This window comes from Thermobia domestica, chromosome 3 (assembly GCF_964235325.1).
Source record: "Thermobia domestica chromosome 3, izTheDome1.hap1.1, whole genome shotgun sequence".
In the NCBI taxonomy this organism is placed as follows: domain Eukaryota; kingdom Metazoa; phylum Arthropoda; class Insecta; order Zygentoma; family Lepismatidae; genus Thermobia; species Thermobia domestica.
The window spans coordinates 208,835,933-208,861,382 of NC_137456.1; the positions used below are offsets into that span (position 1 = coordinate 208,835,933).

Here is a 25,450-nt window from a genome sequence, read left to right on the forward strand (position 1 = left end):
ATGTCGGAAAGCACGGATGTTCAGGAAGCCAAGAAAACTTTCATTTATTTTTAATTCTGCAGGTGCGCCATTCATGTAGTTTTCGACAGTAGCATATCGAAATATAAAACTAAGCTGATCAAGTTTCGATATGTCTTGAGTAGGGAGAAGGACAATTTTGAATTTCTGAAACAATTTCAAAATCTCTTCTTTTTTGTTTTACGTCCCACGCATATGCCGGTTAGGTTAAAGGAGACGGTGATGATGAGAGATGAGTGAAATGGTGGAATGAAGAATGGGAGGAAACGGGAGAACCCCGAGAAAACCCACGAGCACGGTGTTTGTCCACCACAAAGTCCACACGGCGCGAGCTGGGATCGAACCAGGGACACCAAGCCCCGGAGGTGAACGCTACCACTGAGCCACCGCGCCCCACTGAAACAATTTCAGATTACACTTAGGAAGCTAACATACAAATTAATTCGTTATGAATTTGAGCAAATAAGTATGTTTTGCTTTTCTTCTCACGACTTGTATGAAGTAATTTGGTTAGAATTGGGTCATATTTCGCTAGTAAATAGATAATAGCTAGAAAATTTCCGCTATTTATCTCATCATGTTTTCGCGATGCCCTCAAAAGGTGAGATCATACGATGCCAAAGTAAGCGTTACATCAGTCATCCGCTTCAGTACCTCTTTCCAAAAGTAAATTTCTTGCTTGTATTCTGAATCAATCATGACTTTAATAGTGTTGTCACGTTTCCACATCAAAAATGTTACACAAGCCTGTACATGAGCTTGTGTTTGTTCATGCTCTTTGGGCTTTTTCTATAGACCTTGCCAATCCTGAATTCCATTTATCGAGGCAGCGTTGTAATATTTCGAATTTGTATCTGCACATAACCAACAAGGCTCACAATAAGCACACAATTTAATAAGGGGAATAACATAAGCAAAGGCGAGGAATATTTTCACCGGTTGATGTTTGCTTAACGTAATACTCTACAGAAAAACATCTATTCTTAGTCACGGGGGCGAAGATCTTATGAACGACACGAACCCGTTCGTATTATGTATTTTTTTTTAAATCAGGATCAGTAATGTTGGCTTCAAAGTAAGTTGGCTCTCTCTGTTGGATTTATTTTAGGTGTTTCGACGTTCCCTACCTTACCATCACTTGTCCTGTTACAATTTGTCATCACACTCCTAATCCTCGAGAACTAATTTCTCATCTCTTCTGTCGATATCATCTGAAGCACCACCCTCATAGAAGTCTGGTTTACTAGCACTCGACACTACTCTGTATTCTTGATTTTCATTAGATGTTAAGACTTTTGCACTATCAACTGTCATTGTTTCAGAAAGTGAGAAAGTTTACATTGTTTTTTCAAGGGAACGTTCTTTCTCTTGTTTCAGTTTTATTTTCATAGTACCACTTAAATATGTTCTTTTGGTAGGCCCAGACATTTCAACTGACTCACAATAAACACTAGATCACAGCCACAACTTACTAACACTTCAACAGGTCTGAAAAACTGAAGAAAATCTTCAGTTTTCTATATATAAATATACACACAAACGACTCCCCACAAACAAGGCAAATCCACGAAGAATGAACATAGAATTATTAAAGGCAGTTCAGTTTATACAAACAATCGCGAATAACAGTTTATCTCACTACTGCAACAGCAGAAATGTTATTTTCAGTCTTTACTTCCATGACTATAAGATAAGATATCTACGCCAATATTGTTTAAAGTAAACATCGTTGTTGGTCAGCAGACCTGATCATTTCAAACAGCCAAAGATCAGGAGAGGCCTCTTTGGTTTATAAACACTCAATCTAGACGATATACAGCCAGCCTTTTTTCCTTTATATGTCTTTGTAAGAGCACCATTGTTCGAAAAGTTATACTCAGAGAAAAACAGAAAAAGATACTGCTGATATATCTTAATGTTCCCATATCTTATTATTAATTACATGATTCGCAGAATTAAATATATCTTTGTATTTCCCATGTAAATAGTGAATCGTAAAATTCTGCGTCGGGAGTCCCTAGGATTAAGGCCCCCGCATTGTGGGGTCTGCGGGTACTATCATTACACCTCTGCTTCAGACGAAGCTCATATTAGAAACATGCAGTGTTTCCTCAATGAAAAACCTCTTAAAACACCACTACAGTCTCAACATCTTACCTCACCACGAAAAGACTAACATATCTATAAGAAGTTGAATTCAAGAAGGCAGCAAGTCCCGCAAAATTACAGCAGCTGCATTGAAACATGCGTCTAGGAAACTGATTGACATCATATGTAAGCTTTTCAACGCAATATTGAAAACAGGCCATTTTCCAGGGGCATGGAAAGCTGCGAAAATCTGATACTGGCAAGAATATAATCTTTCCGTGAAACCAGAAAGCTATTAATCTTTTCGCTTTGAGCAAGTCATTCAGCGATTATTACACGATTATCATTATTACAAGGTTCATGACGACACCCTAAGAACGTAATATCATATAGGACCATCAATTCGCCTTCAAACCTGAATACAGTACAGTAGCTTAACTTACCCGACTTACATAACGCATAATTCTGAATTACAATGACCACTCGTATAGAATTACTGCGTTTATGAACGTGGAAAGGGCTTTTAATAGTTTGGCATTTTTGATTTCTATACAAACTGCATCATCGTCAGCTACCAACGTAGATAATCAATATTTTGTTCTGATTATTCTGTGGACCATTCTTACATCACAGGAAGTTGTTCGTGACAATCAATGCAGCTCAATTGCTGGACAGTGTCCCTCAATGATCATATATTTCTTCACTATTATATAGTCTCTACATAACTGATCTGCCCATTTTTCTACACACAGTAATAGCTATCTTTGCAAACAATACAGCTTTTTTCACATATTACCAAACATCAAATTTACGATCTTTGTCTTCAACCAGCACTGAATCTGTTGAAAACTAGATGATTAAATGTAAAATTAAGATAAATTGCTGATAAAATCACAATAGTACATTTTAGTCAGGAAGAAGCAAACAATTGTACTCTACTTCAACAATCAAACAGTCTAAATAATTAGGAGTATACCTGGATACAAAAATCACATTGGCTTAACACCTGCGATACACTACGATGAAAGCATTACATAGGTCACAAATACTAACAGGTTTACTTCGACCACCATATATGCAGCTAGATACCAAGAAACATATCTAGAATGATAAGATTTATCTTTCTATATCCCTACTTAATTGGCAGGATGCAATATCAGATCGGAACAAACTACAGATTCAATCACTCATTGCAGACCGTCAAAAGACACACCAGAAACACCACCACAAATCAAGTCTATGAAGATTTAGAACGCATTACCAAGAATTAATCGAGGAAAGAAGGAATATTCAGAAAGAAAACATTGAAGACAGTGGAAGTATCACCTCTTTGGAGTTAAGGACAAACAACAAATATCTTGATCTTGAGGTTTTTGCTGGCGTCCACTATTAATCCAATGTTCTCGGGATTGCTGCCAGAGTGAATGCCAACATTCGTATGCCAACATTCGATTGGATTAGTAAACACCTTTATCAACTATCGCAAGGCCAGCAAGCTCATAAAAGAATATACCATAGAAACAAAGAAAAATAAACTCATAAGCCAAAACCACAAACATATATTCGAAATAAACAGTACCAGTCTCGTTTCCATTAGCTCATAGCGTCAACCCAGACTCTAAGTAAATATAATGAATTTGGCATGTATTATTAACCCGGCACTTATCTCTTGACTATACCAGTTACACCTATGTCTGTGTCTATTGAAGGTGGTTATACGAAAACTATCCATAGGCACGAAAGTTCTGGACCCCACATAGTATCTGCGAGATCAATAGTTCCCAGTGATTGAAGTCCAACAACTGACGGGGAAGAAACATCTCCACCCACCGCGTTTCACTTCCTCAGTCTGTTGCAGCGATCACAAAACCTCAGATTTTCACAAAATTTATGACGTACGGTATTTCTTAAGCTACCGTGTCTCTTTGGTGCTTTACAATCCGAGAAGTTTCTTCATTGTTACGGCTGTAAGGACTCGATCATTTCCAATCTAACTGCAACGTTGATTTCACATGTCTAAAATGCGCCAGATTACATCTCACAAAAGAATATACCAAGAAAATCCATGACCAGCCATGATACTGCCAATACTGCAGGGAGAATATCCTGCGATCTTTGGAGGCTGCTACGTTTTCGAGCTCGAGAAACAGCTAAGAAATAAACGTGGCCGTCCTCGACGTAAATCACAACCCACGCAAGACGCGTCGCAGAATACCTACTTCCCACAACTACCAACTCTATTAGTGACGATGCTTTTGATTCTCAACGAGCAATATCAAACAATATATAACATGTTACCTCAACAATTATACTGATTGCGATATTGGATCGTCGTGAAGAGAAATACTACAACTATTCAAGGATCTGTACTTTACCACTATCTTTATAAAAATTAAAGCAAGCTATCAAAAATTAAATAGGCTACAGCTATCTTCTGCAAGAACAGTAATATTACAGAGGCCAAAGATGATATCCTCGACAACGGCATGAATAAAAGCTTTCGTCATCACATAAGAATCACCACCTGGAATGCTGATGGTATCTCAACTTTACGATTGAAATTTTATCAATTCTTAAACGAATATCAAAACACAATGTTCTATTACAGAAAACCTGCCTGTAACCGTAGACGCCATGGAAAAACTACACTGTTATTTGGCAAGTCCTGCCAGCGGCTATTCGAAGAGCTGTTATAGCTTTGAAAACGTACCTGTCATACGAAATTCTGCCTGTACCATCGCTTGGCTGGTTAGAACTTACAATAATTAAATTTCTGATACCAAGAGAATTTTTTTCATGTGAGTATACAAACAGCTGGAAACCTAGATTGTCCTTGCAAATTTCTAGAAACTCCAAGAAGTTGGTCAGCGTGTCTTCATAGATATGACATAAATGCACACCACAACAACTTGAAATCTAGAGTCAATAACTAAATTGAAATAATACTCAATCTAATTCATACGTTCTTATCTGCTTTCCACAGTACCTATGAAGCCCATCTTTCTGCCAAAAAGTAGAGGAAATCCTTTTGTACTAGGTAGGTCTTATACGACATTAAACGCCACCAATGAACTGATTTCTGTCAATGCTCTGGAGGCAAATTACAATATTGTAATTACAATCATTCAACATCAACACATAGCTCCACCGTTACGCCTTCTGGATATTATCAACTGGGATGAGAAGTGTAAGCGCCTCCACAACCTCATTGGTTAACAATGTTACTCAACACATCAGCAGAAACTAAAGAATCTGTAGGACAGTTCACTGCTCCCATCCGTAGCACTTATTCGATCATCCAAAAATTTCGCAAGTCGGTAAACCCAGCCAATATTTAAGATTCTTGAATCATTTAAGATGAACGAAAACGAAGAAAGCATCAATCAACTCGAAATACTACGACTTCAGAACCACTCTAGAAATAATTTTTTTCTCGTTCTTATACGATACTGATTTCACAACTTTGGTAGATGGAGCATATACTACTTAAGGAAGACTTAAATATAATCAAATATAACACGAAAATGTTCAATGAATACTTAACCTTAAGTTTTATTTAAACCTTCCTCAAGTAGTTTACACCCCATTACTATACTTCTCTTTACATGTACATTCAACAATCAAAACTGGATGAAGTCAGGTGGTGGGCTACCCTAATGTTAATTAGGGTGGAAAATACATTATTGTTACTTCATATTAACACAGAATTACGTTTTGTTCTGTTGGTGTTACAAGTAGTTCGTCATCTACACCAATTAAAGCCAGAACTTCTATTTTAACTCAAGATACTAGCAAACCAGCATAAACAGAAATCAGACAAACATCGAAAACTTTATTTGAATTACGCAAAAGACTCCAATTTAGGATAATTCTTAACAAAATTTAAGAAGGCATCCCATGTCTTAAAGCAACTAACAACTCATATGCAAGAATACTCATTATTATTGAAATCATTTCTAAACATATTCGAAAATGTCAACTAAACACAGGAAAAATAATCATGTATTGAATCTTTGGGTCACTACCATGAATGGTTATATTCTGGACATCAACTGTATACCAATCAAATCAGCTAATCGGACGTCTCAGATTTCTTTGGCACACAATCCAAGAATGACATCTGTAATATTAGATTGCAAATTAAGAATTTTGATTTTGTGCCAATAGAAAAGCGACAGACTTAATAAAAGCACTATTAGGCATAGAGCTGCGACAGTTACGCCCTTACCAGACAAAACTGCAATAACTACAAGATTGCAAGATCCAAATAAAAGGAAGGGGAAAATACTCTTTTGGGGACTCCAAAACTGAAAACATTTAGATACGTTTTATTTTCCTGTCATCATCACACGGAACTCCATGTGAAAAACTCACTTTGTCTAGTTCCATCTTGTCTCATGATCATTTGTGAACTTCCAAATACTCATTGCTTACATCGGAATTGTAATTGCCACTGTACAAAGACAAATCTAATGATTATTCTCAATACTTATGACATCTTTTCTTGGATAAAATAGGACATCGTGCTAAGCTTCCCCCCTCGGAAGAAAACGTATATCTTCATATTCCGATTCGGATCAACTTCATTACTTATATCACATTTGTTTTTCATATCACAATGTTATTTTTTAAAGAATGTAACCTTTTCTTCTTCTAACAATAAGATTGTATTACATTTTTTGCCTTTAAACAATCACAAAAATGATTTTGTACTATTCTACGTCAATGCACTATTAGCATATACAAACTTTTTGATCCACAGGATAGGAATAATAATTCGCTTGCCCATTTAAGAAATTCGCGGGGATGGTAACACTTTCACTTTTTAATTACTATGCGTTTTTTTCATATAAAGTAGCGAAATTTAGTATATTATTCATTTTCGTGAACATAGATCTTCCCACTTGAATAGCCTCTTTTAATTTCATGGCGTTAGCTTATGGAGCAGCAAACTTGACACTTGTGAGGATGTTTTATTCGAATTGCTGAGTGTAACGTGATGAAGTTTGCGGTCAGATGAATATTATCATAATAGCAATATTTTGTCTGTGGGTAGAGCTAATTCTTAATAGTTACCAATCGCTTATTTTCTACGTTCGCTAGGATAGTTCAATATTTAACAAGATTTACCACCTACCCACATGAAAAGTACTACCATTAACACTCACTATTAAATGGAAACAAGGTTAAAATTATATATAAAATCCACAATTATTATCTCATGTCAAGCAGAATGTCATTTAGCAATTAAATAATATGAACACAGTGTATGGAGTACAGACAGTTGTTTATTTAACACACACTGTTTTAAGCTATTACTTAATCGTGTTCTAGTATCAAAAGCGATTATTTCAATTCACGAAACGTTATACATTTATCTACAATAAGCTAGACGCGGATGCAGGAGAGTGCCATAGAGAACCTTCTGAAGGGAAAACATAACTCTTTTTATGTTATTTCAACGAGGCGAGACGAGAGAATTTCTTGTTTTCTTATTTTATTACACAAATGAGCTTTTCTAAATCTATTGTTAGCAAAAACTAACTATTATTCGGAAGTGCTATTGTTCACACAATCTTGTCAAGCAATATTTCAACAAGTTCGAGTTCTAAATCTTTACTATGACATTATAAAGAATATAATATAGTTTAAAAGACATACGATGAATTGAAGATACAGTTTAAACCTAATTTCAATACAAATTTCAAAACTGTATCATTTTTAATATTTCATCATTTTCCACGTACAAGCTTTCTCAATAATATTACCAAGAAAACACTTCATACACTTGACGTAAGACATGAATGAATTGATGACATCATTTGAATTCTAATAAAACATTTTAAAAGTAATATCCCGACATATTCCTTTTCTTTACATGACAGGGTAAAGATGAAGGTATAGCCCATTGACAATTACTTGCATCGTCATTAACTATAGGTTTAACAAGGAGAAAGCAGACTTCGGTAAATGAACTTCGGGCCATCTTTCGGGAAGTAATAGTGCATATTTAAAGTGTTAATATTACAAACTGGGAGAGGGCAATAGCCAGAAATAGCCTAGAAGAAAAGCGTCCTAAAGTTTTAGAATCGCATATATGATACAATATATGCGGTGCATGATATATGATACGAAAATTTCCAACTAACGGTGTGGCAGAGTGAGGAGCATTAATAACACTTGCCAGGAGTCTCGGGTTGGATTCTCGCTCGAATGAGCATTTTTTTACCAATCAGGTAGCCTTTTATAACTACAAACAAAATATTAATTTACCATATGTTTATAATGCATAAAACAATAGAAATATTCAAATTAGTTGTAAAACCTTTCAATGTTCCATGTTAACTAGCAACAAAATGGAACCTATTCCGCAAATATGTTAATATCACGAGTTATATTATGACTACCAAAGTCGTTGTGCAAAAGATGTTCTTGACGCTTCTTGTCTATATCTGTGGATGGTGTGCAAATTGCAAGGGAGATGAGGGGGAAATCCCCTTGGCTATAGCATACATTGAGTATTTACAAAGGGAATTTCCCTCTCATCCCTTTTGTAATTTGCACACTCTCCAAAGATGCGCAATATTTTACTTGTTACAAATCGCTACTATATTCGTGAAAGCAAAAAACTGATTCGAGCGGGAATCGAACCCGAGACCACTCGTGCGTCTCATAGATGATCCTCTCTGCCACACCGTCACATGGTAACTTTCCGCGTTGTATCATATATGCGGCGACTCGGAAACTTTAAAACACTTTTTCTTGGCTATTTCTGGCTATTGTGCTCTCTCAGTTTGTAATATTAACACTTTAAATGTGTACTATTACCTCGCGAAAGATGGCCCCGAAGTCCATTTACCAAAGTCTGCTTTCTCCTTGTAAGCAAAATTTAACAGCGCAGCTCATTTATAAAATAATTATGGCATTGAATTTGCGAAGGATGGTAGATCATCGCAGAGCACAAAATTTGTGTTACTGACGTCTTGTAGTAATTTCAGAAAATCAGCTTGTAATAACAGTTATCTCAAAATGAGACACAAATTTTGCGTTGTGTTGATGCAAACCGATACGTATAGCAGATTTTCATGTGCGAGAAACTGAAATGACTGAATTTATACGCGAACAGAGCATTCCATTGGTATCTAGTTACTACAGTGTATCTAGAATGAATCGTTTCCAGCTAATGTCTTCTGTATTTGAAGACGTAATGGCTTGTTATAATATTTTATAATTAATTTTCAAGCTTGTCAGTGATCAAGTCATCATGGTTGAGCTACAAGCTGATATATTTCTTATCTGAAAGAACATAGATTAATTACGTTATCTCCAGTAGACCGAAACGAAAGGAATATAGTGAAAAGGTGCTAGGGAGTTAGCTAATAATTTGAATCGAAAGAAGTGGTTTTTGATTCCCTCGTTTACTTATATCACCGTAGATTACTAGTAAAATTAACATTTCTAGACGTGGGAAGCTTTCATTTATAATCAACAACTTTTATTTGAAAGTAATGTTACGATTTGAAGATCAAGTAAAGTGAAGCACCTAACAAAATGAAAGGAATAAGTATTAATGAATGAACTAAATGCATATACATAAAGGGATTTAGCTATACAATCAAGTCCTGTATTCACACATAGCGTATACATGTATGTATCTGTGTACGAAAACTGAACGTTTTCTGCATATTTGTCATGTACAGTAGAATGTTCTTGCACACTTGTGTAATAATACATTTATTATATTTAAGCGAACAATTAAAATATATTTACATTAACCATGCTATATTTCGTTTGAAAGTTGTCTGAAAGTTTTTTTTGCCAAATCATAAAATATATAAGTTCGGAGTAACACTTGACATCGACCGCTTCTTAAATATAAATTAGTTGGAGATACATAAGAGTTAGTGAGAATCCAGCTAATAAAATGTTAAGTTCGTGTGAACTTATTTTAAAAGTAATGTTATTCACACTATTACACAAACGCTTTATGTTTTAGTTTAGCGAATATCAGATGAGTTTTATTGACATTTGCACTGTTTCTTATACTAAGTCGAATAATTCAGTAGTGTCTTGAATAACCATTAAACAAATAACCTAAAAGCGAAGGGGTTAAAGATTTCAGAAATGATGTTCTAGTATGAAGCAGTAACACTACTACCTAAACGGAAACTATGATACATATTTCCATTCTACTTTCCATAGTTGCGGAACTAAGAAATTTAGACTTGTAATTAGTAATTCATGAAAGAGTAAAACGTAGGAACAACTAATTTTATTTCAATTAATCACTGGAAAATAGAACTGTTCATTTAATACCTCATTGAATATATATATATATATATATATATATATATATATATATATATATATATATATATATATATATATATATATATATACGAGTACTCTTGAATAATTGTATTTTTACAGCAAATAATTTTTATTCTTATTCTTATTTTTTTTTTTTACATAGACAACGTAGAAAAGGATAACTTCTAATTTTAGCAACGTATATAATGGATTTAGTTCACTCTATACTCGGCATGGTGTAATATTTTTAAAAGAAATTGCATTGTCCTTGTGTACATACTTACTTTTGATTATGTTCACTGGGAGCTTTATCACCAATTTTCTTCCTTTGGTTTCGTCGCATTGTTGAAGTATTACCTTTTGTATTTTTATGTTGTGGTGTTAGTTGTTGTCTTGTCATTGATGTTTTGCCCACTTTCCCTTTAACTGAAGTGGATTTCTCAGATGGTCTACCTATTGGTTTCTTTGAGGGTATCATCTTTCTTAACTTATAATATTCATCTTTAAAACCTTGAAGCAAATCACATTCCGCATTTTCTTGAAGGCGCTTCATAATCATTAATAACACATATTTATTTAAATCCTTGATTTCACAAAACGTTTGACTGGTTTTAGAAGTATCCTTATAGTCTGATGTGCATCTCTTGATACACTCTTCAAGCCATTCTTCGAAATTCATGTGAGTTCCACGTGAAGAATTCTTGCTTTCTATTTCGGTTCCATTTGGCTCTAGTTTCATTTGCTGTTGGATATTGATACTGTCTGAAGTTGAGGATTGAAGCGAATTTACCATATCATACCTGCAATTTTAAAATAAAAATTCTCAGCTTGTGCTTCTACACAAATATAAAGAATCTGAGGAATAAATCATTAGTGGTTTGGCTTAGTAGTTAGATTCCACCTCGCCGCACAGTGGTCAGAAACTGGGCAAAGCGGTCAAAAATCGATTTTGTCAACTTCGTCGCCTATGAAATCGGTATTGATATTTCATTATAAGTATCTCTCTTGCTTCCAAAAACGGAGTTTCAGGACATAGGAATATTTCCACCTCCATAAAATACATGTAGACATGAACAAATAAAAATGCCGAAAAGTCAGTAAAAAATGAACCAAACATTATTATATGTTTTAGCCATTTGTATCGTTTCTGAGGTTGATGAAAGCGGTTGAGTAGCATTGGACTTAAATACTGGGTTTTTAGTGAAGCGTTTTATTTGTTATCCATAGTCATATCATTTATATGATAGATGTGTTAATGTTACCGAAAAGTTACATATACGCTAATGTTCGTCTAATAAACCATGGGCCAAGGAGTGATAACTCCTCCCCACCTACGGAACTTTTGCCACTATATTAGAAGTGTTCCTTAGGGTCCTTAGAATCACAAAATAGGTGTTGGCCAACATATAAGTGTAACACCTGGGTCCTGGGGCCCTTAACCTTTTAGCGCCCAAGTACATTTACAGACATCGATGGGATCTTTTTAAATGACCGGAGATCAGACCGTTAGCGCAACACTGCAATAAGTTATAATTCGATCGATTTGTAAGATTGTAAGCTTTCAGTTTACATAATGAACGGGACATTTCTGTGTACAAAGGAAAACTAATTAAGGGATATTTAAGAAAATTTCCCTTAAAACGTCCCTTCTCGCAATTCTTTTATTTATTACGTGGCAACACTGCAAACTAGGTTAATAATAAAATTACTTTATGTGTTATATTTTATGTTCAACTTAAATAGAAAATTTCACCTTGATCCATCAAATAGCAGCAAGAAATATGTTTCCTATAGTTTTCACAGAGTTCATAATATATTTTCATGGAAGTACGAGTATGACTTAGTATCAATGTTCCGACCGTCAGTGCAACACTAGAACAAGTTATACCTCGGTAGATTTGTAAGAGTGTAGGCTCGATGGGATCTTTTTAAATGACCGGAGATCAGACCGTTAGCGCAACACTGGAATAAGTTATAATTCGATCGATTTGTAAGATTGTAAGCTTTCAGTTTACATAACTAACGAGACATATCTGCGTACATAGGAAAAATAATTGAATGTTATTTTTAAAAAATTCCCTAAAAAAGTCCCTTCTCGAGATTCTTTTAGTTATTACGTGGCAACACTACAAACTAGGTGAATAATAAAATGTATTCAAGTGTTCTCTTCTATGTTCAACTTAAACTAAAAATTTCATCTTGATCCATCGAGCAGCAGCAGAGGAAATATGTATTTTATAGTCTTCACAGGGGTCATAATAATTGATTTTCATGGAAGAACGAGTATGACTTTGTTTCAATATTCCGTTTATATATATATAGAAAACAAGTGATACAAATTATTCTAGTTGATTTTCTCATTAGTTATATTATGACAGGTTCCCAGTACCGAGAAATTCCCCATGAAGGTTTTATGATTTGTTCGTCCATGGTAGAATATTTAGAAAATATTTCAAACCAATAAATTTACTGTTGTGCAGTTCCATTATGTTCCTTTGAAAATACTTGTTGTTTTTTATTCTACAATGAATACACTTCCAAACATGTCTGCTGGTATGTGAAGTTATGAAACAACTCTTGAAGTTGTTGCGTAGAGCATGTGTTCTTATTACATGTGCACACAGATAATCGCACTTAATACATTATGTAATATGTAGCTTTTTAATTGTCGTAATAATTAAACAATTTGTTATATTCTTTGTGTTCGCATCTGTCTATAAGTTGATAATAGTAGCACATTCGACCTGAAATCCACGTGTTCTCAGTATTCTGGAGAAGAATGACAAACATAAAGAAACCAGTCAGACAGACGACAATTGCAACAAGAAAATGGATTACTGTTGTGAAGAATCGAACATTTAGTGTAACACACTACGCATAAAATGAAACTGACATGAGGACGACAAATTTCATCAAAACAACTTCCAAAAAAAAATTTCAGGTCAATGTACTGCAGCAAGAGACTGACACTGCAAAAGGGCACCGCTTGACATCAATCAATTTGCATCGAAATTCCTACAGATTACGACAGAAACACAGTCTACCACTGGGACTACCAAACTTTCACAAAATTATCGCGATTGCTAAGTCAGTCTGATGAATCGTATGTAGCGGAAAATTGTACACTCTTAGTGGATAATTCACTATATTTGGAGTGTACTGCTATACGGCAATATGTTGTAGACATCCTGTTTAACGAGGAGGAGTGCGTATTTGGCCAGAAATAGAGCTATAATGGGGATAAAAAAAAACGGAATGGGTGTTTCATGTAAATCTCTAGTGATATGTGTCACTATAATAGCTGAACGTGTCATTAAAGGAACACCTACTTGATAGGAAGATGAATCACTACTGTTACAGATTCAAGAAGTTGATTTGATAGTAGCCGAAATGAGGTACCACAACTTGTACCAGATCGTTGAGCTTAAATTGTTCATGGAAGAAACATACCTAAAAATAAGTTCATCTGTGCAGGTACGACAGTAAGCGGTTTGGTTATTGAAACATATTTACTGTTACTGCGAGCTGTTATTAATCACAACCAACAGGTGTGAGTTCCTTCGTAGCCGCAAACGGCGGGAGTGCTACGTTTCAAGAGCTCAGATTTATCTAATCTCTCATGCAGTTTATATTTACAATTTAAACTGGAAGTGATATGCAATCTTTGGAAATTATCACATCAAAAGAGGGAGAACACAGATGAATCTTTTAAGACTGATGGCTGGAGGTCATCACCGTTTCGACAACACAATCATACATTGCTGTTTCTAGTCTAAATATTTGTGAATATCAACATGAGTGGCCCATACAGTTGAGCAGAGTTATTAATTCTGTTCTGCTTGTGAGATATCTGACTGTATACCTAGAAGCATCTGGTTTGACATCAACCATGGTACACCTGAAGCAGCTGAACAAACATTTGCGTTAAAAATTTGGCGACACGGGTTTGCCGAAAATTTGGGCCTGTATTACTTCCAGCTATAGAATAAGTGTAAGCTAAAAAGGGAGATGAGGTAAGTCTAAGTTCTTGGCATGTAGCAATTTTGCCGTGGGCAGCCACCAAAGATCTGATGCTTGTCGATGATGATTAATAAAAGCTCCCAGTAAAAATAAAGCTGCTTCTGTAGCTAGAACACTTACGGACGTACCTGCACAGACAGCGCCTTCAATGAATTTATCTTTAGTTATATGTTTCTTCGATGAACAATTTCAGCTTGACGATTACAAGATGTGGTACCTCATTTCTTCTGCTATGAAATCCATTTCTTCTTGAATCTCTGCGAGTAGTGGTTTGTCTTCGTATCGAATGTGTTCCTTTAGGGTTTCCCATGAAACACCCTTTCCCTTTTTTCGTGATCCCCATTTCAGCTCTATTTCTGGCCAAATACGCACTCCTCCTCGTTAAACAGGATGTCTGCTACATATTGCCGTATAGCAGTACACTCCAAATATGATGAATTGTCCACTAAGAGTGTAAAATTTTCCGCCACATGTGATTCATCAGACTGATTTAGCAATCGCGATAATTTGGGAAAGTTTGGTAGTCCCAGCGATAGAACGTGTTTGTTTGTGTCGTATTCTGTAGGAACTTGGATGCAAATTGATTGATGTTAAGCGGTGCACTTTTGCAGTGTTAGTCTCTTGCCGCAGTGTCAGTCTCTTGCTGAAGGATTCTATGGAAGTTTGTTTGATGAAATTTGTCGTCCTCATGTCAGTTTCATTTTATGCGTAGTGCGTTACACAAAATTTTCGATTTTTTCAACAATAATTCCTTTTCTTGTTGCAATTGTCGTCTGTCTGACTGGCTTCTTTCTGTTTGCCATTCTTGTTCAGAATGACTGAGAACACGTGGATTTCAGGGCGAATGTGCTACTATTATCAACTTACAGACAGATACGGACACAAAGAATATAACAAATTGTTTAATATTACGACAATTAAAAAACTACACATTATATACGATATTCAGTGCGATTATCTGTGTGCACATGTAATAAGAACACATGCTCTACGCAATAACTTCAAGACCTGTTTGATAACTTCACATACCAGCAGACATGTTTGGATATGTACATTGTAGAATAAAAAACAAGTATTCTCAAAGGAACTTAATGGAACAGCTAACCAACCAACTAACTAACTAACTCTATGGCCTATGGAATCCGGAGGTTCAATGCCACGTTGACAAAAGCTGTCCACTGACTTCTATCCTTAGCTAACTGCATTCAGTTTCTACTTTGTATTCCAATCTCTGCGAGATCCATCTTAATATTGTCCTCCCATCTGCACCTAGGTCTTCCTAATGGTCGTTTTGCGATTGGTCTTCCAGTGAAGAATTTGAAAGCGTTTGTATTTTCTTCCATTCTAGCTACATGACCTGCCCACCTAGCCTCCTAGACTTGACGACCCTAACAATGTTGGGTAAACCATATAAATTATGTAGTTCCTCGTTATGAAGTTTCCGCCATTCCCTATTCCCGTTCTTCTTGGGTCCGAATATTCGTCTCAGGATCTTGTTCTCAAATACTTTCAGTCTATGCTCTTCCCTCAGAGTAAGTGGCCATGCTTCGCAGCCATACAGAACAACAGGCATGATTATCGTTTCGTATGTTTAAAGCTTCAGATTCGTCGATAAAATTCGCGACGACAAGGGATTTTGAACCTAATAGTAACACGAATTCCCTGCTTTTAGTCGACATTAATGGAACAGCACAACAGTAAAATTGTTGCTTCGAAATATTTTCTATTATACCATGGACCAACAAACCATAAAACCTTCCTGGGGAATTTCTCGGTACTGGGAATCTGTCGTAATATAACTAATAAAGAAATCAACTAGAATAATTTGAATCACTTGTTTTCTATAGAAAAATAAAATGGAACATTGATACAAACTCACACTCGTACTTCCATGAAAATTAATTATTATGAACCCTGTGAAGACTATAAAATTCATATTTCCCCTCCTGCTATTTGATGGATCAAGACGAAATTTTCAGTTTAAGTTGAACATAAAACAGAACACTTAAATACGTTTAATTATTCACCTATTTTGCAATGTTGCCACGTAATAACTAAAAGAATCGCAAGAAGGGACTTTTAGGGATATTTTCTTAAATATCCCTTGATTATTTTCCATTTGTACACAGAAATGTCTCGTTTATTACGTATGCTGAAAGCCTATAGTCTTACAAATCGACCAGTGTTGCACTAACGGTCTGATCTACGGTAATTTAAAGAGTTCCCATCGATGTCTTTAAACATACAAGGGTGCTAAAAAGTTAAGGGCCCCAAGACCTAGGTGTCACACTTACATGTTCACCAACAACTATTTTTTGATTCAAGGACTCTAAGGAACACTTGTAATATAGTGGCAAAAGTTCCCTAAGGGGGAGTTATCGCCCCATTGGCCCTTGGTCTATAAGCTTATCCTTGCTTATCTGCAAAATAAGGTTCATAAGGTTTATTGAGTTGACCATGAGTAATACAAAGGTTGAACATTGGAAGTAGCTGCAGCCAAGTGCAGCTGAAGGACTCAACCCCATCTAACTGAAAATTCGTGATGAGTAATACTGTTGTGCTCGCAATCCAGATCTGCTATCTGAGCCTTACAAATGGAAGAGGCATATTGTCTTGTACTTATTTTGGATTGCCCTTCGTCTCTGAATCGAAGTTGTACTGGAAGCCTTACACATATTGCAGTGATAAACTATCAGTCATGTGGAGCTGATGTATATTTCACCTCAGTGCAGTAGTATATAAGAAGATTCTATACTGAATCTTTTAATCTTACCGAAACAACGTAATCCTGAAATTAATTACATTCCAGTGAGTTTTAGTGTTTTTTCCAAGATTGTACGAGTGCAAAACTGCGAACTTTAATTTTGTATCCTAAGGCCAAAAACATTTGTTTTACACCGTCTTTTTATTAGCTGCACATACAATTAGAGGGAAACCGTTCCACGCATATTAACGCCTGTCTTAACTTCGTACTGGTTACCGATGTCCACTTAACATATGCCGTCAACATGTTATGTTTGCAATTTATAAACTATATGTATGATTCACGATGGTGGATTTCATGATGGCGGCTTTCATTCTTCTGTGTCCTCTCCAATTTCTCATTACTTTTATTACTCCCCTACATTGTTCCTTTGGTTATATTTTGCAGTATTTGACATTTACGCGAAGACTTTCCACACTTTTCGACCATTCTGTATATATAACATGTTGGACAACCTTGTATTGCAGCAGCGGTTCTTCGAATCAGTTTCGCAGTAGTTGGAATCGATTTAGAAAGGACAATTACGTATAGAACGATAAAGAGATGTTCGTCAACTTCCATTGTTTCGGTCCGCTATTTTTGTCCGTTTTTTCTAAGTTTCCGACCACTGTGCGCCGTCCTGGAGCTTCAACACTCTGAAAAGATGGATTTGACTAACTGTTATTTCAATAATTATGCTTGTTTTTGAGACCATAAACATTTCCTCATAGTATTGAGTATACACCGACAGAAAAGAAAATAATTCTGGGTGTTATCTTTTGTCCTGCGTTATTCGTTTTGTATATACAAAGAGAAAACGAAGTTTTGCAAACTGGAAATCATCTGTTTACAACGAGAAACTTTCAGTTTTCAAACGTATAAGTAATTATTCATTTTTAGTTTGTGGTAAAGGTAAAACTCACTTAACCCAACGCCTAGTACAAACGTTGCTGAGTGTGTTTCAAAAATAATATAGACCGGAAAATAAATTAACTGTAATTGCCATTCTGGAACAAGGAATAAATAGGTAAATATAAGTCTATGACTGAATTTTATCAACAACACAGAAGTTAAGTTTGTTCCTTCATACGCATATTGTAGATGTAGTAGCCTACAATATTTTGATTTTCGATAAGTAAATTATAGAATTCCCTTATTGCTTATCGTTACTTTCAAGAAAGAGAAAAATAACAATAATGTTTAGCTTATTTTCTGGTACCCTTCCTGTTTATCAGTGTGTTATCTGAATATTTCTGCCACAGGTTTGATATGGAAAAGAAACAAAAGAAAAGATTTGTTTAGTCGTAAATTCAGTAAACACCTGGCCTGTACTTGTCAATACTGGCATTTCTTGGTTAGAAAGGAGAAATTCGATATTGTTTATATTATAATACCACTTTTGCTGAATTTATACAAAATTTACGTAGTGATCATTGCATGGGAGTTCTTAGGCAAGAGTGGGTGGCGCTCTCTCCTCAGTTGTATTGTGCATGGATTTTTCTTACTTCTTGGTAATTTTTGTAATTATTTTGGGTACGGTAATAAGTATTTTCGGGAGGGAAGCTTAAGACGACATACATACGTTCAGATTTAAAGAGATAATAACGTGTGTGATCGTTAGGTAGAAACTACGGATGGGCAAAACCGGGTTTTATAAAACCCGTTTCTAAAACAGATATTTCGGTTTTCTCTAAAATCGGTTCAATTTTCAGCAAAATCATTTTTTATTTTCTCCAAAACCAGTTTGGTTTTATCACAGAATCCGATTTCGGTTTTCTACAAAAACTGGTTCGCTTTTTAACCGAAACCGGTTTTGGTTTTCTTCAAAACCTTTGGAAAACATAAAACTACTTCTGTGGAAACGGATTCGGTTTCCGGAGAACAAAGAAACACTATTCTGGTCTGTAATGGAATAAATTTTGGAAAAAATCGGAACCGGTTTTGAAGAAAACCGAAACCGGACCCGGTGAAAACCGAAAAACCGTTTTTGTGCCCACCACTAGTAGAAACACGCGTGAACAGATAGTGAAGTTATTGCATGTAGTCCATGTTGACTTGCAAAGAGGATAGCTGTTGTGTGTGAGGCTGGTCATGACGCTCAGAAAAATACAACAGTTTTTAGGGATGGCTACATTTTTGCCCTATTTAACGTTGTTTATAGCTGTAATCAAGTATGTTTGACTAAAAAATTTCCATGTTTCAAAGATAGAGATTAACGCTGCTATTGCTGACAACACAATATGAACCCGCTGCTATTGCTGACCCCACCATTGTTAGGAATGTTAAATATCGGATGTCCGAGCGTACCCCGAATGTGGTGTGAAAAGTTCGTTCTCTGGTTCGACGTGAGAACCTATCGTCTCGATGAATAATAACGAGAACAGCACAGCGCTCAGCCTTGACACTAAAACGTAAGTACTCAAGATTTACATCCGATAAAGAAATAAGCTTCGAGCTCAAAGCTCCGTCCAGTGGTACGCGAGAAGTTTGTGGTTTTAGCCCTGCTTTAGCAAAATAGGTCTATTATTTAAAAAATATAAAAATACTTACCAAACGAACACCTACAATTATATTAACTTGAACAGTCGTTGACAGACTTGTGCATACTCAACCATTCTGTCCCTCATATAAATTGTTTTTCATTAAAATTGCAGCACTCAGAAGGAGTGATCGGAAGAGCACGAAATTTGTACACTGTATAGAGGATGATCTTACAAAGAAATAATTAGGTGGCCAACGCCATCCTGCATCATGTACATCTGCTACGCCATCTGGGAAGAGGTACCTCGAGCAGACCAAAGAGGAGTAAACGAGCAGTGAATGTGCGTCGTCGTGAGTGTAGTGTGTCAAAAGTGGTCGTCGTCGAATACGGTAGCGCTTCCAGCAGGTTTCACAATTCGATCGGGGCCGAATTGTTGTATAGTAATTGCAGTTTATCGTAACCAGAGATCGGTCCCAGAGTAGGACGGAATGCATCTATCGTGCCACGTGTGTGAAAACAGTGGGTGCAGGAAGGCACAGTAGAGCGACGTAGAGGTTCCCAACGTCTGCGTTAGACGACGGACCGCAAGGACAGATGCCTGGTGCGCAAGGCCCTAAAAGACCGTACGGCAACTTCAAGACGGCTAGCGCACTAGGGCGATTTTACGACGTCCAGTGTTCCCATAATCCGTGCGTTTCGTTTTGCGCACGATCTTTTCACGCCGCCCATTGCTGCGGATTCTCTGCGGGTATAACATTGACTGCGAGCAATACATGGTGCGAACACTATCGTGCATGGATTTAAGATTGGAATTACGCACATTCCTCCGATGAATCCCGCTTCTGTCTACAAGATCATGATAGACATATACGTGTTACACCTTGGCACTAGGACACCTACATCATGCATCGTCACACAGGCTCTTCACTGGGTATGATGGTATGGGGTGCCGTCACCTTAGGTGTTCGTTCGTGTCTCATATGCATTCCAGGGACGTTGAACAGCCAACAGAAATCAGAGATGCTCAAACCTTTTGATGTCCCATTAATCCATGGACAACATAACGTCACTTTCAAACAAGACAACACGCGATCCCAAGTTGAAAGGAATGTCCTCGCATTCCTGGAAGCCAACCACATGCCCCTGCTTTCGTGGCCCCGCAAGTTCGCCCGATCTCTCGCCGATTGAACATGTCTAGTCCATGAAAGGTCACCGGCTGGGTCAACTCAAAGTTTCTTCCACCTAATGTTGAGAAGCTTTGGTGCCGACTGGAAACCGCTTGAGACGCCATACTTCAAGCAGACATCGGTGGGTCATTCTCTCTATGTCTCGTCGTGTTGTTCAGTTCTTGCCGTCCGTAGACTCTGCACGCTACTAGCAACTGGAGATTCTTCAACCTTGCTATGCATGTCACATGTCACAGCACTGACATGTAAGTGTAATAATTTGCTTCTCTTATTACTACTTCTCTGTCAAGTTTAGCATTTCTGCCTCATTTCCTTCTCGATGTTGCAACTTTAATGGCGAGCAATGTATTATAACAATTAGAAAGACCAAGGAGGGAGCAGGTTGATTCAGTAGTAGGGCGCTTAGTTTCGGTGCACGGGGTTCCTGGTTGGATCCTCTGCCAAGTAACTTTGAGGGTGGACAATATCGTGGGTTTCTCGGGGTACTCCTGTTCCCTTTCAAATTATCATTCCAATCATTCTTTCATCATCATTCACTTTCCTTAATCATGGTCTCTTTTAGCCTAAAGGGTAATGATAGGACGTTAAACTGAAAGAAAGGAGTACCAGGGTTTGAATTAACGAAGAGTGTGAGGTGCTTTCTTCTCTCGTCAAGTAACTTTCCGACTCGTCTTGTCTCCAATTTATATGTCACATACCACCGTATAAATAAAAGATTAAATATAATGGAAATCACAATGCGAATTTTTATTTGATTGTTGACAGGGGCGGATAGGAGCACCGAGCTACCGGGCGGCGCCCAGTGCGCCCTCTTAACGAATCGCCCCGAGATGCAACATATAAAATAAAATTTCGCACTGAATTGACCAAGCTTTAAATTGTAAAAATAGATGCGGCGTCGTGAAAAAAAATAGTTATTAGAAGCGATACTGATGTCTGCAAAAACATATACCTATTTAGTGTCGTCAAGCCTGCAAGACTATCAACTACTGACTGCGAACAAACTAAACAGTATTGAAGTTAGCGATCCTATCTCATCTGCTACGAATGCTACTGTCATAGTAGAAAGTAAACAAAAAGGTTCCACTTCCGTGAGTCTTGAAATTAGTGCGCATCCAACGTTAGCTATCAATGTTACTGTCAAAAAAGAAAATGAACAGAAAAGCTCCAGTTCTAGTGATGCCGACTCCGAAGTTAGTGAAAACATTGAAAAGCATGATGCAGAAGGAACAGAGCAACGAACTCTTTCATTCATACACAAGATGTAAAAGTGAAATGAAGAAAGCATCCCAGTCCCAAATCTTATCTATGTTGAAAATTAGATCGAGATCGGTAGGGTGGTTCAAGATTTAAGTTTTATTCACTTTCCTATATTTCCCCTTCCCCTGCCCCTTCCCTAAAATCTACTGTCAAAATGAAATGATAAAAGACTTCTCAGGTTTGAATTTCATATATGTTGATAATTTTATTGAGTTCGATCGGTGGTTCAAAAGTTATTAATTCACAAACATGGTCACTTTTATTTTTATATTTATTGATTTTTATATATTTCCCCTCCACCCCCTCCTCTACGTTGCTTCGTCAAAATGAAATAATGAAAGTCATCCCAGTCCTAAACCTCATCTAAATTGAAAATTTGATCAAGATCGGTCTTTTGGCTCAAGAGTTATTAAGTTTTATGTATTTTTCCATGTCCCCTCCTCCTCCTTCCCTAAGCTCTACTGTCAAAGTAAACAGCTAAAAACACTCCCAGGCCAGAACCGCATCTACGTTGGAAATTTGATCAAGATCGGTCGTTCAGTTCAAGAGATTGAGTCATAAACCTAGTCACTTTCAATTTTATAATATAGATTTTTATATACACATTTTAAGCATAGGGCTATATTTACGTAATATTCATGTCCTAGTTCTTAATGTGAATAATTCCTCTGCTATAGCTGCTAATTTGCTTTAACATTTCAACAAATACTTGATTGGCAACAATGGTGAACGCAGCTGCTGGGAGTTTGAATTTCTTTAGTTCCTGCTTGGAACACACACGTAGATGGCACTGCGTCGGAATATACACCGATCGAGAAACGAAATTTTTCAGTCTGAACACACACTTTACACACACACAACCGGCTGTATTCGTATAAACGAGCGGAGTCAAAAGAACTCGCGAGGGGGACCCCTATAAGGGACCTGCACACGTTAAAAGTAAGAAACAGTTCGAGCAACCACTAAGAAATGCTCGCTTTGCAAAAATTGCTCACATTGCTGCAGTGTAGACCGATCGACCTACAAAGATTGTCGGGTTCACCAACGCACACACACACACACACACACACACACACACACACACACACACACACACACACACACGGTATTGGCTTATTTGTGAAGAACAGAGAGAAATTTAAGCATTTATATTAGTCAGCGCGAGAATATCCCTGGAGTTTCACGTTTTATCGTAAAAGTTTCCTTTTTTCCTTTCTGCTAAATTTACCTATGAAATTTCCCTAGATTAGGGAAGTTTCCCACAAACTACGAACAGTGTATGAATAGTTGTATCTTTAAGTGACGGTTCAATGACTCACATTCAATGTTGCCAATAAGTGTTTTATGCAGGCCCCTATCCACGATAGTCTATGGGAGCCGGGTCGCCCTAAATTTTTACAAGCCTCCCTAAAATTTTTCACGGTAGGCTTGCAAATGAACAATAATATAGTGATGAACTATAATATGGTTGGATCGCCCCCCTAACTTCTACCGGACCCCTCTACATATTTGGGCTGGCTACCCATTAGTTCTCAGGAAATACTATTTACAAGCAGACGAATTAGTGAAATAGTAGTAATATTTTCTTTTTAAAAAATAATTTTATAGAAGTTTTGATTAGAAAAGGTATTCAACAGTCACTAAGCACAAATGGCTAGAAATTGAAACGTTTCACGTAGATTTGGCTAAAATATAACTAATAGTTAAACTACATTTGCACTGGCTAAACACAAGATGAACATGACTAGACTTTGCCATGAAATGGCTAAATTGGAAACATTGCTCACGTTGGATTGGTGAGCGTTAGAATTTCGCACTCTTGTGACTCGCTGGGATGTCAAGAATCGAAAAGTTAAAACATGAACTAATAGTTAGCACCTCTATGTGTCTGTTGGTTATAATTAAGAACAGATACTACCTATCTGACGAATTTGTGAATCTGTTGTTTCGTCGATATTGTGGCTTTTTATCTTGATTGAAAGTGTTGTCTGGAGAGAGGTATGACTGCTTTTCTGGACTATTTTACAGGGTGACCTGAACATACGATCACTAAGAGTCAATATACACAGTTGTTGGTTTGTTGTCTTATAATATTGTTAAAGTGATTGTTGTGAATTGAAGTGGAAAATGGAAACAAAAATAAAAATCACTACAGAAAGTAATGCATTTCGATATTATAAGGGCTACATATAAAATGTTAAAACTGTAGGGAAAAAGGAAAAATTGGACTCATATTGTATTTAATAAGACAATAAACACAGTTTCCTATGGGATAGACAGAAATATGAGAACTGTTATTAAAATTGGTGTATTTCAGTCATACTATTCAAATATAATGCAAAAATCTGCATTGTAGACCAGTGACGCAGGGAAGGGCTGACTCGATTAAGCCTTCCCCCTCTTAGTAGGGGAGACCTGGGCTGGTTGGCGAACTTTTCGTTCTATGAGCATATAGTGCATGCAGTTACAATGTAATGGACGTGTGTGGACAAACCAAGGTTTCCTTTTTTTTGTTCGTCGTCCCGTTTAAAGGGTTGTGCCCTTTCTTCGGGTAAGTGATGTAATGTAGATCAATTGTCTCTATGGAAAGGTAGGTTGTCTAAGGGTTGTCAGGTTTATTATTTCTTTATTCATCATATTTATATTAAACGTACATGGGTTGAAATGATTCCAGGAGAAAAAATATATAACACAAGCAGTAATAGCTTAATGGCTAGAAGTAAATATTGGCAGTTATTACATAAACAAATTATGAGAGGAAAAGAAAGTTGAGGGCTGCAGTAAGAAAATGAACAAATGTAATGAATGGATGAAATGTAGTGCGTTGCACGTCACATTACAAGGTTATGTTAGTTCAGACGAATGAAGTTATCTTCTGTTCCTGGGGCGATTCAGGAACTGACGAAGACGAAGGAGGCCCTTGTTAATAGGTATTACTGTGCATATGATGGATAGATATGAGATGAAAGTTCATGTGGTCGGTAGATTGTATAGATTTCGGGGTCCAATATGTCATCATCTAACTGTAAATGATATAATGTCATGAAGTGTTGGAGAGGGGTGTCAATGAAAGTTGGTGGTGCATCGTTGTCACGGTCGTAGCGGAGTATATCAAGTATCATAGGATGGGGCTGTGCCATGCGTTTGCTGATGTAACGTATACGAAGTTGTTCGAGATGTGTTAATAATGGCGGAAAATCGATCATCTCATAAAGTAAACATATTGGATGCGGTATGCTAGGCGTATAGCATGGCTTTCTAGTATAGTTTTTGATAGAATTTTAATGGTGCAGATGCCCAGGCTGTATGTCCATAGGTTAATGTACTCCGCATGAAGGTTTT

The 25,450-nt window shown here is 36.7% G+C and overlaps 1 protein-coding gene across 1 annotated transcript in view; it reads right to left on the reverse strand.

Annotated features, from left to right (window-relative positions):
* Positions 1–10,517: 10,517 nt before the first annotated feature.
* Positions 10,518–25,450, reverse strand: part of LOC145682095 (heat shock 70 kDa protein 4L-like) — a 196,853-nt gene continuing 181,920 nt past the window's right edge. The window contains exon 10 of the mRNA XM_081753689.1: positions 10,518–11,216. Coding sequence (XP_081609815.1) covers positions 10,697–11,216 — 520 coding nt within the window. The 3' untranslated portion in view covers positions 10,518–10,696. The remainder of the gene's footprint in view (positions 11,217–25,450) is intronic.